Consider the following 18,700-nt stretch of genomic DNA (forward strand, 5'->3'; position numbering starts at 1 on the left):
TGTGTGTCTGTGTGTGTGTGTCTGTGTGTCTCTGTGTGTGTCTGTGTGTGTGTGTGTCTGTCTGTGTCTGTGTGTGTGTGTGTGTGTCTGTGTGTCTCTGTGTGTGTCTGTGTGTGTGTCTGTCTGTGTCTGTGTGTGTGTGTGTGTGTCTGTGTGTCTCTGTGTGTGTGTGTGTGTGTCTGTGTGTGTGTGTGTGTGTGTCTGTGTGTGTGTGTGTCTGTGTGTGTGTGTGTGTGTGTCTGTGTGTCTCTGTGTGTGTCTGTGTGTCTGTGTGTGTGTGTGTCTGTGTTTGTGTGTGTGTGTGTGTGTGTATTAGTACTATTTGATTCCGAGCGCCACAAGCTGATTATAAAACACTTATTGATGCATCGACATGTTTAATTTCTATAAATGAAAAACATGTAGAATCTGTAATATCGTATTTAACCCTTTAGGGACTGTTTGTTATTAACCCTTTAGGGATTGTTTGTTATTAACCCTTTAGGGACTGTTTGTTATTAACCCTTTAGGGATTGTTTGTTATTAACCCTTTAGGGACTGTTTGTTATTAACCCTTTAGGGACTGTTTGTCTGTGATTAGGACTGAAAGTAGAAAATCATATTAATTAATAATATTTTTTATAGCCTGATTCTGAAAAGCTCATTTTGTGCTCAGAGCGATGTGAGTGTGTGTGATACTAAAGCTAAAAACAAATGAAAAAAGTTGTCACTGAACCTCTCATTGAGAAATTTTAGCACCAACATTTTATGATTCACCAGACTGTTATTGTTATTATTGTTATTGTTACTGTTATTGTTGTTGTTATTATGGTTACTGTTATTGTTGTTATTATGGTTACTGTTGTTGTTGTTACCGTTGTTGTTATTATTGTTACTGTTGTTGTTGTTATTGTCGTTGTTGTTTAAAACTAACTTGAGCAGCAGTTACATTTTTTTAACATCACAGATGGTTTCTCCTATGAACTGCATCCACTCATCCAATCGTCCACACTGCAGCAAGGTTACTTTCCCTGGCTGCAGGATGGATGGATGGATGTTGGATGCAGGGATGGATGACTAGATGGATGCATAGGTGCAGGTGTCGGCTCCTCTGAGTTGTTTGTGGGGAAATGAGCTCTGAGAGTCTCTCTGTCTGCAGCACACTGAGCTCACACTCGGCTCCACTCAACAGGAACACAAACAGCTTTACGAGCAGCAGCGCACTGTGTGTGTGTGTGTGTGTGTGTGTGTGTGTGTGTGTGTGTACAGGTACAAACATAATAAACACACCATCACATATTAACACAAACAAGTACACACACAAATATATATATGTAGGTGTGTGTACACAGACACCCACAGAAGAACACACATTGGTACACACAGCCACCTTTATGATGCACACACACACACACACACACACACACACACACACCTGGAGGCTCCAGGGTGAAGCTTTATGGGAAACTTGTTGGAATAAGAAACTTCCTCCAACATGTTTAGGCCACTGCTCACACACACACACACACACACACACACACACACACACACACACACACACACACACACACACACATTGCATGACAAGGCAGCCATTCATGTTCCTTTCATTCTTTCATTAACTCTGTGTGTGTAAATCTGGGCTGTGGTAGTTTTAAACTCAGGACATCCAGATCTCCAAATATATAAACAAACTTTTCATGTTTCGTTGTTGACACGTCTGCATGCAGCTTTTGTTCTGCTGGAAATAAATTAAAATAATGGTAGACTTTAATATAAAAATCAGATTAAATCTGAAGTGGTAACACCTGAATGTATCTCAGGGCTCCTGCAGGTCCTTCAAAAGTCTTAGAGAGGTGTTCAGTTCATAAATCTGAAAATATTAATGTCTTTTGATCCTTTATTTAACCCTTAGGGCCCACTTTAGTATCACACATGTTCCTATCAATCTGCACACAGAAAAGGCTTTTCAGAATTAAGCCTTAAAAAGTTTTACACATTAATATGAAACATTGATACTATTGCGTTTTGTTTTTTTTTTCCAGAGCGGAGCTGTGTGCTTTATCACAGCTGACTTTAACTCTGTCAGATCTTTAGGCGTGTTTGATTATTCATGACGGCTGTTACTCGTTCAGAGAGAATTCAGTCTTTTCTGTAAACCTGACTGTAAACTAAAGAAAACCACAGACTTACTTTGTCTGTAATAATTTAGCTAAAGGTCTACTTACTGACTTTAACAGAGCTCTCAGCCACGTGTCCCACGTGCCCTCAGTCCTCACAGCTGTCTCTGCAGAGTCCGTCCTCTGGACGCCTCCTTCACACTCACAGCCAATCAGACGGCAGCTGTCTGATTTTAGAAAGCATGTTGGCACCACGGAAACTACAAAACTTTAACACAACAGCTTGGTCAGGATACGTGGGGCGGCTGTGGCTCAGAGGTAGAGCGGGTCGTCCTCTAATCAATCTCCGGCTCCTCTGGACAGCATGTCGAAGTATCCTTGGGCAAGATACTGAACCCTGAATGGCTCCCAATGCCGCATCATCAGAGTGTGAGTGTGTGTGAAGGATTACTGAGAAGCAGGTGGCACCTTGTACGGCAGCCTTGGCCAACAGTGTGTGAAAGTGTGTGTGAATGGGTGAATGTGACAATGTAGTGTGACAAGTCAGTCCATTTACCATTTACTAACAACTGTTTGTAAACAACAATGACATCACCTCTCAGTTACTGTTGTTGATCGTCTCTGTTATATTTGTAAACAATAACAGTCGTTGATCGTCTCTGTTATATTTGTAAACAATAACAGTCGTTGATCGTCTCTGTTATATTTGTAAACAATAACAGTCGTTGATCGTCTCTGTTATATTTGTAAACAATAACAGTCGTTGATCGTCTCTGTTATATTTGTAAACAATAACAGTCGTTGATCGTCTCTGTTATATTTGTAAACAGTTTGATCACCAGTACAGTTTGGAGACGGAAAGTCTGAACTAAGAGATTTTTCTGTTTTCTCCTCCTCTCTGTCCTCCTCCTGTCTGTCTTCCTCTCTGTCCTCCTGTCTGTCTTCCTCTCTGTCCTCCTCCTGTCTGTCTTCCTCTCTGTTCTCCTCCTCTCTGTCCTCCTCCTGTCTGTCTTCCTCTCTGTTCTCCTCCTCTCTGTCCTCCTCCTGTCTGTCTTCCTCTCTGTCCTCTTCCTGTCTGTCTTCCTCTCTGTCCTCCTCTCTGTCTTTCTCTCTGTCCTCCTCCTGTCTGTGTTCCTCTCTGTTCTCCTCCTCTCTGTCCTCCTCCTCTCTGTCTTCCTCTCTGTCCTCCTCCTGTCTGTCTTCCTCTCTGTTCTCCTCCTCTCTGTCCTCCTCCTGTCTGTTCTCCTGCTGCAGGAACATGATAAAGTCGTTCTACACAGCCAGCCTGCTGCTGGACGTGCTGTCCGTTTTTGGGGAGCTGTCAGAGGAGGTGAGATGATGACATGAAGGTCTGATCCTGAACACTGTTTCTCTCCTTAGTGACGATGATCAATAAACAGATCAGTCTGGATGATCCAATCAGCTTTCTCAGAGTTATGTGATGCAATAACAGCTCTTATACTCCTGCTGCATCATGAGGGAGCCAGTTCCTACTGACAAGCACATAGACACAGCATCATATGACCTCACGGCGTCATGTGACCTCACAGCGTCATGTGACCTCACAGCATCATCTGACCTAGAAAAGACTGAAAAGGGTTTCCACTGCAGTTTGGACAAACATGTGTTTTTACAGTCGGCTCCGATTACCACCTCATGCCAGAGGAAACTGTTTTGTGATAAACGGGAGTTCTTCAAAATGTTTCCATTAGGAGTCTTTTGTATTCGCATTGTCAACTACAATTGAAGGGTTAATGGAAAGCGGCCTTCTGAGAGCAGAGAGCCTGTTAGCGTCAGAGCTAACCCCAGCCTGCCCCTCACACACACAGCAGGCTGCAGACTCACACACACACACACACACACACACACACACACACACACACACACACACACACACACACACACACACACACACACACACACACACACACCTGTCCATCTCAGTATGATTGTAACAAACTGCAGGTCGTTCTCTACTTTGTGTCCGACTCACACAGAAGCCATGAAAACATCAACAGGACACTTAGATTAGTACAGTTAGCTGCTGCACTGAGTGAGAACCAGTGGACACACACACACACACACACACACACACACACAGAGGACAATGGGCCCTCAGAGCGGTGGTGGTGAGTGCTGTGCAGACAGTCAGCAGTGATCGAGTTTCGAGCGGTAAAAAGAGGTTTTCGGAGGCTGAGTGGAGTCAGTGATCAGCGAGTCGGCTCAGGGTTTCTGAACTCTGTAAAAATCACAAATTCAGAGTCAAAAGCCCAGAATGACACCCAGAAATAATACAAGTCCTGTTTTTCTGCTTTGATGGCTGTGGGATCAAAAATGTCAGTTTGAATGGGTTTCAATGGAGCATTTTTGGACCTGAACAGTCTGAATGTAACTATTTAGTTTCCACAGTGTATTTTAGACTTATTGTAGGAGCTGAGCTGCAAATTCACTGATTACACTCAAATACACAATCTGGACTACATTTAGGACACATGCATCAACACACACACAATTATCACAACAGGAAGAAGAAAAGAGACTAAAATGAGACAAACGGTCACTAAGGGGTTAAATGTCCAAAGGAGCAGTTAACCCTGTGTGGGTCAGAGCCCTGCAGAGGAGTGCAGTCACATGTTACCTGAGTCTTCCTGAGTATACGTGAGTGCTGCTGTGGTGTAAACTCAGTGTTTAGAGAGTCCGTGGTGCAGTGTTCACAGTGTGGGAGCGTGATGCGTCCCTGTCCTGGCAGAACTCTTGTGTATTTAATTTTCTCATTAAATGTTTTTCTGGGTGAGTCGCCTTTCTGCAGAAATGTTGTGACGGTGACATTAAGATTCCCGTCCATCCGAGGCGTGCTGCGATATCGCGGCCGTGTTGTTTTAGTGATTAGACATGACTACCTTCAGCCACTCTCCTTTATTTTACGGTGAGACTGAGGCTGAACAAACACGGCTCTGCAGAGAAAAGCCCTCGGCGCTCACACGCTCGGCCATTGTTCCTCAGCTGCTGCTGAAAACACCACACTTATCTGCTCCACGCAGGAATTTCTCCTTTCAGTCTTATCAGCCTGCTGTTGCTGTAAATCTGCTGCCCCCACCTCTCTTCACCTCTTCCACATTTTTCACCTTTCACACATCCTGCCTCTCTCATGGAACATTATCACCTGGAGCCCAGTTGACCCAGTTAACCCAGTAACTGCCCCACTTCTCCTGCACGGCCTCTGACCGAGGATGTTTGCACACAGTTGCTTCCTGATTTTGCTGGCCCCAGGTACCAGTTTTAAGTGGTTTGGTTTAGCAGTTCGTGGACTGCCTGAATGAGTTGTTCTGACACGCTCCGGCAGATCGACATGTTCTCTAAGTCAGCGGCTGTGCAGACGGCGTCACGGCGCCCAATCCAGCTGCATTATTAAAAATTAATTAATCAGTATGACGATGTGATAAACGTCGTTATAAAACGTCGTTATAAAAGGCTGAGGACTCAGATTACACATTTTTCTAAATGAAAATGTGACAAAAAAAATACACGTTTTGATGTTTTTAGAGAATGATACCCGAAACCCAGTAACCTTTCTGACTGTAAACAGAACGTCCAGCACAGGAAGTACGCCCGCTGGAAGGCAACCTACATCCACAACTGTCTGAAGAACGGAGAGACGCCGCAGGCCGGGCCCATCGCCATGGACCAGGACGGGGAAGCAGGTGGGTCCCACTGATACGCCACCAGAGAACACACACACACACACACACACACACACACACACACACACACACACACACACAAAGGCTGAGCTCTGTGGAGTTTGCCCTTTAAGGACCTCTGAGGCAAACCTCCTCTGTTGATGTGTTTTTGTCTGTGTGTGTGTGTGTGTGTGTGTGTGTGTGTGTGTGTGTGTGTGTGTGTGTGTGTGTGTGTGTGTTTAACAGAGGTTGACCTGATATTTATGTAGCTGCTCTGGGTTTGCGTTGATATCCAGCGTGGATCCGCTGTGAGTGGCTGACCTTTGTTTCTCGTCGGCTCTCCGCGGATAAACGTGACCTTTACGGAGACCTTGAGGAAGCAGCAGCAGATCTGCAGCAGACGGGCGGGAAACACCGGAGCGCAGACGGGCTCTGAGGCAGTGGGAAGAATCGGGGCAGGAAGCTAAACTTTGGTTGAACAGTTCAGAGTTTCAGCAGCAAACTGCTGTGAGACTCACCTGCTTTCATCTTTTCTTCAGACGGATTTCCTCAACTCGAACCAAAGTCGCCACCAGAATCGTCTCTGATGAGTTTTTCACTTCTCATCTGACCCTCCCCATCTTTTTACTTCTCTTCTGGTATAATTAACCCTTTGAGATCTGGATCCAAATCGGTTTTCCTGTGCATGCGTTTTCAGTCGGAGCGTTACATACCATTATATACCACTATATATTCTGTTATATAGCATTAAGAGCGTGTACTCTGGAGAAACCTCAGGAAGGTATGAAATATTACAAAGCCTAGTGGTCACCGTGTGTCTTTACGATGAGTATGTGTAGTGACAGCTCCATATGTGAGGCTCCTCTACATTAGACGTCACATGAACAGCTGAGTGAGGACGCAGGGTCTCAGCGTCATACTGACATTATTATTATTATTATTACAATAATAATAATAATTAGATTATTATTATTATTATTATTATCACATTATTATTCAGACAGCAGCCAGCTCAGAAACAGAGGGAGAAAGGTGTCTTCTGGTTTAGGAGTTTGTCTTTTCTAAGGCACTGGGCGGAGTCTGATCATCTGCTGCGGGAGAATTTGAACCTTGATTGCAGTTGTCCTCGTCACATGAGCTCCATCTGACGGGTTTGAGTCTCTGACACACTAAGTGAGCTGCAGAATGCGGCTCCGGTCCGCAGCTATGACCTCCCCGAGCTCAGCGCTGTGTTCGGCGGATCATAAATCTGATCGTTCAGGACTCCGCAGCATCTGGACTCACTTTCAGATTGCGCTCGCAGGGCGAGAAGTTGCGTCAGGTTTCCCTGGAGAGGACAAGAGCCGGAGCAGGAATGTGTGTTGACATGGACACTAACGTCTCCGGGCCCTGTGGGCCCGAACCTAAACGCTCATGTCAGCGAGTCGACATCCACCGACTCCTCGCTGAAATAAAGGCCATCTGCTGGCCACGCCCGCTACACATACATGTGTTTGACCCAAACATCGCCCGCTCGCCATGACATCACCTCCAGGATCCCGCCAAAGCGCGCACACACACACACACACGCACACACACTCTGTCCCTCTTCAATCTGTGTTATTCTGCTCTCTGAATGTCTCACACACTCTCAGTCCTCTCCCAGGATGCATCAGGGTCTGTGTGTCACTGATGACATAATGAAACTCATTCCCACTGATGGAGAACACGCCAGCACACAGTTGACATCATCCACCCAGCACGCCTCTGTGTGTGTGTGTGTGTGTGTGTGTGTGTGTGTGTGTGTGTGTGTGTGTGTTTTGTCTACATAAGGATTTTATCAGCGTTTCAACACTTGTATGTTGGAGAAGGTGTGTACGTGTGTACGTGTGTGCGTGCGTGTGTGTGCGCGCGTGCTTGTGTGTGCATGTGTGCGTTTGCACATCTGTCCCTTCATGGACACAGAGAGAGGACAAGGCTGTCGGTGTTTGACTGCAGAGTTGCTTCTCTGAACGTCGTCTCAGAGAGTCTCAGAGTCCCAGAGAGTCTCAGAGAGTGTCAGAGTCTCAGAGTCTCAGAGTCTCAGAGTGTCTCAGACTGACTCAGAGAGTCTCAGAGAGTCTCAGAGTCCCAGAGAGTCTCAGAGAGTGTCAGAGTGTCAGAGTCTCAGAGTCTCAGAGTCTCAGAGTGTCTCAGACTGACTCAGAGAGTCTCAGAGAGTCTCAGAGAGTCTCAGAGTGACTCAGAGAGTCTCAGACTGACTCAGAGAGTCTCAGAGTGACTCAGAGTGTCTCAGACTGACTCAGAGAGTCTCAGAGAGTCTCAGACTGACTCAGAGAGTCTCAGAGAGTCTCAGATGATGAATACTAGATTTTAGTTACTGCGACACCCCTCGACCTGACCGAATCCCAGTCTGAGTATCTGCTGATTCTGTGTCAGACTCAGCTGCACTCTTTCAGAAGGCTTCATTAAAGTTCAGTTAAAAAAGGTCAAAGGTCAGCCTCCACATGTCAGTCAGACACAGTCTCACTGCTATAAACACACACACACACACACACACACACACACACACACACACACACACACACACACACACACACACACACACACACACACACGCTATGATCCAGCAGTGGTCCTCACAGAAAGCCCATTGTTTCCCAGTAGCTGCTGCTGACTTTCCATTGGCTGTAGGGGGACGCGCTGAGCAGGAGGACAGGAGTGGACGGACGGAGGACAGAGGGAGGGTGGAGATAGAAAACAGCTTCCAGCCTGAGCTGTAAAATATAAAGAATGTGTCTGTGACCCAGTTTTTGGAGGAAAATGTCCTGAAAGACTTCAGTGAAATGTTTCCAACGATCCACTGAGACACATGGACAATGTGAGACTATAGAGAGGGACACAGAGACATATGCACAGCATGAGACTATAGAGAGGGACACAGAGACATATGGACAACATGAGACTATAGAGAGGGACACAGAGAGATATGGACAACATGAGACATATGGACAACATGAGACTATAGAGAGGGACAGAGAGACATGGACAGCATGAGACTATAGAGAGGGACACAGAGACATATGGACAGCATGAGACTATAGAGAGGGACACAGAGAGATATTGACAACATGCGACTATAGAGAGGGACAGAGTGACATGGACAGCATGAGACTATAGAGAGGGACACAGAGACATATTGACAACATGCGACTATAGAGAGGGACAGAGAGACATGGACAGCATGAGACTATAGAGAGGGACACAGAGACATATTGACAACATGCGACTATAGAGAGGGACACAGAGACCTGCAGCCTTGGGACAGGTCTGTGAGGCTGCGGGTGGGCGGGGCTTGTGTGTGAAGCGTTTTCACTGGCGTGGATGGAAAGTGTCCGACAGGCTGAGCTGGTCGGCTGAGGACAGACGTGAGACGTGTTTCTAGTTTGATTGTGTTTTTTCGGGTTTCATCTCACAGTCTGAGTGATCACACGTCGACTGACACACATCCATCATCGTGTGTGTGTGTGTGTGTGTGTGTGCGTGCGCGTGCGTGCGTGCGTGCGTGCGTGCGTGCGCATCCACACTCTGCCCCTCACATTCGTCATATAACGGCGTTCCCAGCAGCGTTTCAACCCGACGCCGTCTTGTCATGTTTCATGCAACAGGTTCTGTCCTGCCAGTCTGATTGATGGATTGGGTTGGAGGTCAGTTGATTGATTGGATGATTGGTCGATTGATCGGTTGATTGATGGACTGATGGACTGATTGATCTCTCCTGCTCTGGTTTCTGTCCTGCAGGTGAATTTGGAGCTGAAGGTGTCTCAGGTCAGGGTCTCTCTCACGGAGGCTCCTTCAGGGCAGAACCTTCTTCGGGGTCCTTTGAGAACCAGGACCAGAGTTTGGGTCCGGGTCCCGCCCCAGGAATCGGCTTCACTCCGGGTCCAGGACCGGGGCCGTCGGGTCCCCCCACCACCAACTACAACAACATCCACGTCCCTCCAGGCGCCCACGCTCCGGCCAACACCCCTGCCGAGCTGCTCCCCCCCACAGGTAGGACCGCAGAGACCGAGGTCCGCATGTGCTGAACTAAAGCTGCTCTATTATCACGAAAAAGAAGCGATGAGGAGCTTTGATGGTCGTTTCAGAGTTTGTTTGCTCTGTAAAATCTGCCTCCTGGAAGGTCCTGGAAGGTCCTGGAAACGTGTTGGTGTATGAACCTGCATTAGGGCCTAATTTGTGCTCAGCTTCTCCTAAATAACCGATTATGTGGAGTTTGACGTGAAGCTGGACGCGCCGGAGAGCCGGCCGTGGCTCAGCACAATGAGAGGAAGGCGCGTTGTGTAACAGCGTCTTTTTGGGCGCTGCCGCCGCCTCGCGAGGGTGAGAGGAAGTCTCACTTCGTTTCCCATGAGGAGCCACGGAGCTCAACACAAGTGTGTGTGTATGTGTGTGTGTGTGTGTGAAGCGCACACATTCGTGCACAATCATCGAGTCATTTGAGGTGATTATAGATTACACAAACTTCTGCACAAAGAGCTGGCAACACAAAACACACACACACACACACACACACACGTATTGTGCTGCTGGCATGTAACCGCACTTCCTGTATGGAGAACACGTGATGAGGTGAGCAGAGCGGCGGAGGTTGACCTTGGTGCTCGTCCTGCGTGCGTGTGCGTGCGTGTGTAAATTAGTAGATTTAGAAATGTCTTTTTTTTGAAGGTAGAGAAAAATGTATGGGACATAAATAATTAATAAAAACTTTATTTAAGATTTTGTCAGGTAATTTCCTTTTTTTAACAAAATTTCAGGTATTTTTCTTCTACTTTTCACTTTTTTTTGCTGATTCTTCTTTCATAGCTCATTGTCTTCTTCCTTTGTCTTTGAAAGAAATCAAACCAATTTACTCAGTTTTCAAAGGGTTAATAACCCCAAACATTCTTTTTATTGACCTAGAAAAGTCTTTTAAACCACAAAAAGTTTTCCAAAAAGTTGAAAATAGTAAAGACTTTTCAGGGGTTGTGAAAGATTTATTTCAAGATAATGAGCACTTTGGGGAAACTCTCAAGACTTTTACTTTATTTTTAAAAACAAACAAACATAGGGCTGTCAAATTGTTAATTTTTAAAATAACAATTAATTGCAGAATTTCATAGTTAATTGCATTTTTAATCACATTATTTTGATTCCATTATTTGCGTTTCAGATCGGTTTTGAGTCCATAGTGACGAGGTGAAGCAGATGTTACCAGATTATCTCCATCAGGGATCAGATGTCGGGAAAAGCATCATATGAAAAAGGGTTTTATTCGGACTTTCATCGCGTCACGACTCACATGTTAACACCGACAGCCTGGTAACAGAATTAAAAACACAGAAAATCGGATTTAATACACAAATCTGTGTGAAGTACAAACAGCTCAAACACTTTTAGTTTGTCTTATTTTGAAAGAATCGTTCCATTTTACTGGTGGCTGATTTTCACTTGAAACGGTCTGCGGTGGGTTAACCCTTTCCTTTATGGAGAGATAGCAGCAGCGGACAGAAAAATGATGGCAGTTTATAGAAACCATTGAAGAGTACGGCAGTTTTTAGTTTTTACTGTTTCTGATCTTATTTCTGTCAGTTTCTCATCATCTGTGTTCTGTTGACCAGCAGAACCAGTGAAACCAGTGCCTGTTCCCAGATCCATGCCCACTGTGGACCCCACACTGCTCAACGCCCAGCAGCAGGGTACGCACACACACGCACACACACACTCTCACACACACACTGACACTCTCACTCTCACACACTCTCTCACACACACTGACACACTCACACACACACACAGACACTCACTCACACTCACACACACACACTGACACTCTCTCTCACACACTCTCACACACACACACTCACACACACTCACACACACACACACACACACACACACTGACACACTCACACTCACACTCACACACACACACTGACACTCTCTCTCACACACTCTCACACACACACACTCACACACACTCACACACACACACACACACACACACACACACTGACACACTCACACTCACACTCACACACACACACACACTGACACTCTCACTCTCACACACTCACACACACACACACACACACACACACACACACACACTGACACTCTCCCTCTGGATGTGGACGTGACCCGGTTTGGAGTTCTGCTGGTTCTGGGATTCTGTCATCTGTCGCTGTTGTTTGAACACAGACTGAAAAAAGCTTCTGTTTGATGTTCAGATTCAGAAATGCTTTTAGGGAAACACGTGACGCCTGAGCTCAGTTTACGGGCGGATAAATGAAGAGAAGCGCTGCGTTAAAACGCCTCAAACAGCCTGAAAATGACTCTAAAGTCTCACCGGTCATTTTCGGTCGACGAGTCGAGGATCGATTGATGAACCTGTTTGTGAGTCTCACCTGCGGACAGGTAACGTCTGTAACGCCTGCTGCTGCCGACAGTTTGAGACTCTGACACACAATGATTAACCCTTTAGAGCCGCTTTAATATCACACACTCTCGCATCACTCTGCACACAAAATGAGCTTTTCAAAGTGAAGTTATAAAAAATATTGTACAATAATATGATTTTCTACTTTCACCGAGTTAATTTTTAACCAACATCAGTAATAATCATGAATATTCAATGATGTTCAGAGTTTTAATCCTATAAATTATAACCCTATAAAAGTTTTTGTTATTGAAAAAGAGATTCTTAATCTCAGTGGGACCAACCCAGTTAAATGAAGGTTAAATAAATGACATAAATAATGATGCCACCATGTTTTTACATTGTATTTTAATACCTGTTGGCTTTTTTTAATTTCCTTTTTTTATCTGAGCTTAAAATCCAAAGTATGAAAGACAAATGTTATTTGTTTTTTGGTGTCTGATTCATAAAAAAATAACAAATTAACAAATTCTTTTTTAAACCCTCACATCAGACCCTCACATCACACCCTCACATCAGACCCTCACATCAGACCCTCACATCAGACCCTCACATCAGACCCTCACATCAGACCCTCACATCAGACCCTCACATCACACCCTCACATCACACCCTCACATCAGACCCTCACATCACCCGAGGAAAAACGAAATTCTCTTTGAATGTCTCTGTAGTTTTGACGGTCAGGAAACGTTTTCAGACTCTTCGGCTTCAGTCGTATTGTTTCCCTGTTGGTCGTTTCAGAGATCTGCAGCTCGGTCGGCTCAGTGTCTCATTGGACAGTCTGTGGACGGGCGGGTCCAGTCACAGAGCGTCCTCTGGGAGCGGAGGACAAGGACGAGGAGGACAGAAAGGATTGAGGAAAAAAGAATTAAAGGAAACAATAATAACTCCAGTCTCCCAGCAGCAGCAGCAGCAGCAGCAGCATTTTAATTTCCTTACAAAAAATATTTCCCCGTTGCTTCAACCAAAAAAAAGGAATAAAAAGACACAACGACCGACAGTAACAATCAAGCCGCCGTATGAAAGACATTAAATCTAAAACCCAGGATGGAGAAAGAAGAGGAGAGATGTGATAACAGAGAGAGAAACATAAGGAGGAAACAGCTGATGGAGAGAAAAGAGAAAAAAACAGACGAAAAGAAAACACGACAGAGACAGAAACACAAGGAGCCAAGGAAAGGAAACAAAGGATCCAGGGAAGGAAAGGAGAAAAGGTTACCGAAAGGAGATACAACAGCAGTTATACTCAACCTGCTTAGCTCACGGACCCATGCGTGTTTCTCAGATTTTTGGACTTTCTAATATTTTAGGACATTTGTAGGATTTTAGGACATGAGGGTCTCAGCTGGGCCCTCTGTCGGGGGTGTGGGGGATCATTTTTGATGCACACTGGTACCTTCTGGATACTAGAAAACAGCTCCCAGTGTCAAGTTCTTTACTTTTGTTGTCAGTTAGAAAATGATTGTGGGGCCCCTGGGGGCCCTATCAGGGGCCAGATTTGGCCCGTGGGCCGTAAGTTGAGTATCTCTGCAGTACATGGTCAAAAGTATGTGGACAGCCCTGTGGATAGAGTCCAGGTGTGTTTATGTGTCTGGTGTGTGTTTGCTGTGTTCCTCACACTGGGGTCCAGTGTGTGCAGGAGGGTGCTGGTGGTCCGTGCTGGGCTGCTGTGGCTCACACACGGTCCAGTGTGTACAGGAGGGTGCTGGTGGTCCGTGCTGGGCTGCTGTGGCTCACACACGGTCCAGTGTGTACTGGAGGGTGCTGGTGGTCCGTGCTGGGTGGAGGGCTGTGAGCTGCAGAAACACAGAGAGTAAAAAAAACACACAGATTCAGTTTCAGGTTTGATTTCTCAGCAGAGCCTGCAAACACGGAGCTGATCAATAATCAATCAGCAAACAAATCCATCAACAGCAAGACGATCTGAGTCTGTCTGAGGGATCAAACGTGTCTGTTTGAACAGTCTGAACGTAACTATTTAGTTTCCACAGTGTATTTTAGACTTATTGTAGGAGCTGAGCTGCAAATCCACTGATTACACTCAAATACACAATCTGGACTACATTTAGGACACATGCATCAACACACACACAGTTATCACAACAGGAAGAAGAAAAGAGACTAAAATGAGACAAACAGTCCCTGAAGGGTTTTAGGTTAAAGATGTCCACAATAATGAGCAAGGTTCAGTTTTAAAGTTTTTCTTCCTGATTTTATCCATCGAACTCAGCTGCAGGACAGACCCTGGTCCTGAAGCCATCAACATGCCTGCTAGACCCCATCCCAACTAAGCTCCTTAAGGAAGTTTTACCTTTATTAGACAACTTTTTATTAGATATAATCAACGCGTCTTTATTAACAGGTTATGTACCTCAGTCTTTTAAAGTAGCTGTCATTAAACCTCTTCTAAAGAAGCCCACCCTCGATCCTGAGATTTTAGCTAATTATAGACCGATATCTAATCTCCCCTTTATTTCTAAAATCCTTGAGAGAGTGGTTGCTCATCAGCTCTGTGACTTTCTCCAGACAACAGTTTATTTGAGGACTTTCAGTCAGGCTTTAGAGTTCATCATAGCACAGAGACGGCACTAGTAAAAATTAATAACGACTTATTTATCGCTTCTGACACGGGTCTGGTCTCTGTTTTAATCCTATTAGATCTCAGTGCTGCATTTGACACCATTGACCATCAAATCTTACTGCACAGACTTGAAACCTCAATTGGCCTTAAAGGAACGTCACTAGCCTGGTTTAAGTCATACTTATCAGATCGTTCCCAATTTGTTCACATCAACGATCAACCCTCCGCACATACAAAGGTCTGCTTTGGAGTGCCACAAGGTTCGGTGCTTGGACCAATCCCTTTCACTTTATATATGCTTCCTCTAGGCAACATAATTAGAAAACATTCCTTAAATTTCCATTGTTATGCTGATGATACGCAATTATATATCTATCTATGAAACCAGATGAAACTGATCAGCTATCTAGACTTCAAACATGTCTTAAGGATGTAAAAGCCTGGATGAGCCGTAATTTCCTGATGTTGAATTCAGACAAAACTGAAGTTATTGTTCTTGGCCCAAAACACCTCAGAAGCTCCTTTTCCAACAATGTAATTTCTCTAGATGGCATTACCTTGGCCTCTAGCACAACTGTAAGGAACCTCGGAGTTTTATTTGACCAGGATTTATCCTTTGCCTCCCATATAAAACAAACTTCAAGGACGGCTTTCTTTCACTTGCGTAACATCGCAAAAATTAGACATATCCTATCCCAAACAGATGCTGAAAAATTAGTACATGCATTTGTCACTTCTAGGCTGGATTACTGTAATTCACTATTATTATTTGGTTGCCCCAACAAATCTCTCTTAGGTCTCTCCAACTGGTGCAGAACGCTGCTGCTCGTGTTTTAACGGGAAGCAAGAAAAGGGATCATATTTCTCCTGTTTCAGCTTCTCTGTACTGGCTCCCTGTGAAATCCAGGATTGAATTTAAAATCCTCCTCCTTACTTACAAAGCTCTAAATGTTCAGGCTCCGTCCTATCTGTCACAGCTCATAGTTCCTTACCAACCCTCAAGATCACTGCGCTCTGAAAACGCAGGGTTACTTGTGGTTCCCAAAATTTCCAAAAGTAGGTTAGGAACCAGAGCCTTCAGCTACCACGCTCCTCTCCTATGGAACCATCTTCCATTTTCGGTCAGGGAGGCAGACACCGTTTCAACTTTTAAGGGTAGACTTAAGACCTTCCTCTTTGATAAAGCTTATAATCAGGGCTGGCTCAGGCTGCCTGGACCAGCCCATAGTGAGGCTGACATAGGTTTAACCTGCCGGGGGACTTCCCCTGATACGCTGAGCTCCTTTCCTTCTCTCAATGCCGCCATCAGAAATCATGCATGTCTGTTAACTGCATTGCCATGTGCAAGCTTAGCTTAGCTCTGTGATAGCCATGTGGTACTCTCACTGCCTGGGGCTCGCGATTACAGAGCCTGGGTCTGTTGAACTGCACTACGCTAATCCTGTTGCCTCTCGGGAGCGTTCCTGCTCCCTTGTTTCCTAGTTTCCCTGGATCCTGGCCGTAACCTTGACTGTGCCTGACCGTTGTGATAGCTGTGCTGATGCCGCGACCCTGCCTTTGGTTGTGCTCGTGCTGTGGCTGTACTGATTCTGTGCCCCCCGCTCACCCTGATCGTGGTCTGGTCCTGGTTGCGCCGATGCTGTGATCTTGCATTTGGACAACTCCCTTTCACATATGCATGAGACTGTTATCATCTCTATCAACATCATCATAGAGAGCAATTACTAATTTCACACCTACCATTATTGTAATATGACATGCATCTGTTTCTATTATTGCTGTGCTGCACCTGTCACCTGGGGTTTTGTCGGAAAACGTCCCATTGAAACACTGAATGTGACGGGCGTCACGGAGACTCATCTCTAGCAGCTCATAATCAGCTGTCAGCGCTGACGGGACTATGGGTAATATATGAAACCTGCAGCAGAGGTCAGAGGTCACCGTCCTGTCAGAAAGACTCGTCTCTAATCTGCCCGACGACAGCAGACAGGACGTACCTGTGTATCTGTGTGTGTATCTGTGTGTGTGTGTGTGTGTGTGTGTGTGTGTGTGTGTGTGTGTGTGTGTAGGTACACAGAGAGTCTTTGATGGGCTCTCATCACTGCAGGGTTTAATAAAGACTGTGTTGGTGTCCTCAGTCCCTCAGAGACGGAGACGATCCCTCTGAGCTCCGTCCACAAACTTTGTGTTTATGTCAAAAACATCAAAACATTTTTCAGTCAAATCATAAAAACACAGAAATGACTCAAAAATATGGAGCTCTCATTCTCCGCCGGTGTCCCTGCTGATGTCTCTGCCGGTGTCCCTGCCGATGTCCCCGCCTGTGTCTCCGCCGGTGTCCCTGCCGATGTCCCCGCCTGTGTCTCCGCCGGTGTCCGCCTGTTTCCTTGTCTGTGTCCTCGCCGGTGTCCTCGCCTGTGTCCTCGCCGGTGTCCTCGCCTGTGTCTCCGCCGGTGTCCCTGCCGATGTCCCCGCCTGTGTCTCCGCTGGTGTCCCCGCCTGTGTCTCCGTCGGTGTCCCTGCGGTGTCCCCGCCTGTGTCTCCGCTGGTGTCCCCCTGTTTCCTCGCCTGTGTCCCCGCCTGTGTCTCCGCCGGTGTCCCTGCCAATGTCCCCGCCTGTGTCTCCGCTGGTGTCCCCGCCTGTTTCCACTCGCCTGTGTCTCCGCCGGTGTTCCCGCCTGTTTTCTCGCCTGTGTCCTTGCCGGTGTCCCTGCCAATGTCCCTGCCTGTGTCTCCGCCAGTGTCCCTGCCGATGTCCCCGCCTGTGTCTCCGCTGGTGTCCCTGCCGATGTCCCCGCCTGTGTCTCCGCTGGTGTCCCCGCCTGTGTCTCCGCCGGTGTCCCTGCCGATGTCCCCGCCTGTGTCTCCGCTGGTGTCCCCGCCTGTTTTCCTCGCCTGTGTCCTTGCCTGTGTCTCCGCCGGTGTCCCTGCCAATGTCCCCGCCTGTGTCTCCGCCAGTGTCCCTGTTTCCTCGCCTGTGTCTCCGCCGGTGTCCCCGCCTGTTTCCTCGCCTGTGTCCTCGCCTGTGTCCCTGCCAATGTCCCTGCCTGTGTCTCCGCCAGTGTCCCTGCCGATGTCCCCCTGTGTCTCCGCTGGTGTCCCTGCCGATGTCCCCCGCTGCTGTCTCCTGTGTCTCGCGGAGTGTCCCCGCCGTGTGTGTCCCCGCCTGTGTCTCCGCCGGTGTCCCTGCCGATGTCCCCGCCTGTGTCTCCGCTGGTGTCCCCGCCTGTTTCCTCGCCTGTGTCCTCGCCTGTGTCCTCTCCTCGCCTGTGTCTCCGCCGGTGTCCCTGCCGATGTCCCCGCCTGTGTCTCCGCTGGTGTCCCCGCCTGTTTCCTCGCCTGTGTCTCCGCCGGTGTCCCCGCCTGTTTCCTCGCCTGTGTCCTCGCCTGTGTCTCCGCCGGTGTCCGCTCTGCTCTTGTCAGACTTGTTTTAGAGGAGAAGAAGAGCTCCTCATTGTTTGAGTTATTTCTGTGTTTTAACTGTGATCAACATGCACTTATGGTGTTATTATTATTATTATTATTATTATTATTATTATTATTATTATTATTATTATTATCATTTTTATTATTATTATTATCATCATCATTTTTATTATTGTTGTTGTTGTTGTTGTTGTTCTTATTATTATTGATATTAATATTGTTATTGTTCAAATTAGTCTCATTATTGTGGACATCTTTAACCTAAAACCCTTCAGGGACCGTTTGTCTCATTTTAGTCTCTTTTCTTCTTCCTGTTGTGATAATTGTGTGTGTTGATGCATGTGTCCTAAATGTAGTCCAGATTGTGTATTTGAGTGTAATCCAGCTCAGCAGCCTACAGTCATTTTCTGTAACCGCTTGTCCTCGTAAGGGTCGCGGGGGGGCTGGAGCCAAT

At 46.5% G+C, this 18,700-nt stretch overlaps 1 protein-coding gene across 2 annotated transcripts in view; it reads left to right on the forward strand.

Moving 5' to 3' along the window:
- The window catches only part of vta1 (vesicle (multivesicular body) trafficking 1), a 36,047-nt gene that overhangs the window by 15,772 nt on the left and 1,575 nt on the right, over positions 1–18,700 (forward strand). Inside the window, exons 4-7 of one of the 2 annotated variants that reach the window (XM_042503198.1) lie at positions 3,354–3,429; positions 5,686–5,800; positions 9,560–9,811; positions 11,419–11,496. In XM_042503198.1, coding sequence (XP_042359132.1) covers positions 3,354–3,429; positions 5,686–5,800; positions 9,560–9,811; positions 11,419–11,496 — 521 coding nt within the window. The remainder of the gene's footprint in view (positions 1–3,353; positions 3,430–5,685; positions 5,801–9,559; positions 9,812–11,418; positions 11,497–18,700) is intronic. The other variant, XM_042503200.1, reaches the window with a different exon arrangement.

This window comes from Plectropomus leopardus, chromosome 16 (genome assembly GCF_008729295.1).
Source record: "Plectropomus leopardus isolate mb chromosome 16, YSFRI_Pleo_2.0, whole genome shotgun sequence".
NCBI lineage: Eukaryota > Metazoa > Chordata > Actinopteri > Perciformes > Serranidae > Plectropomus > Plectropomus leopardus.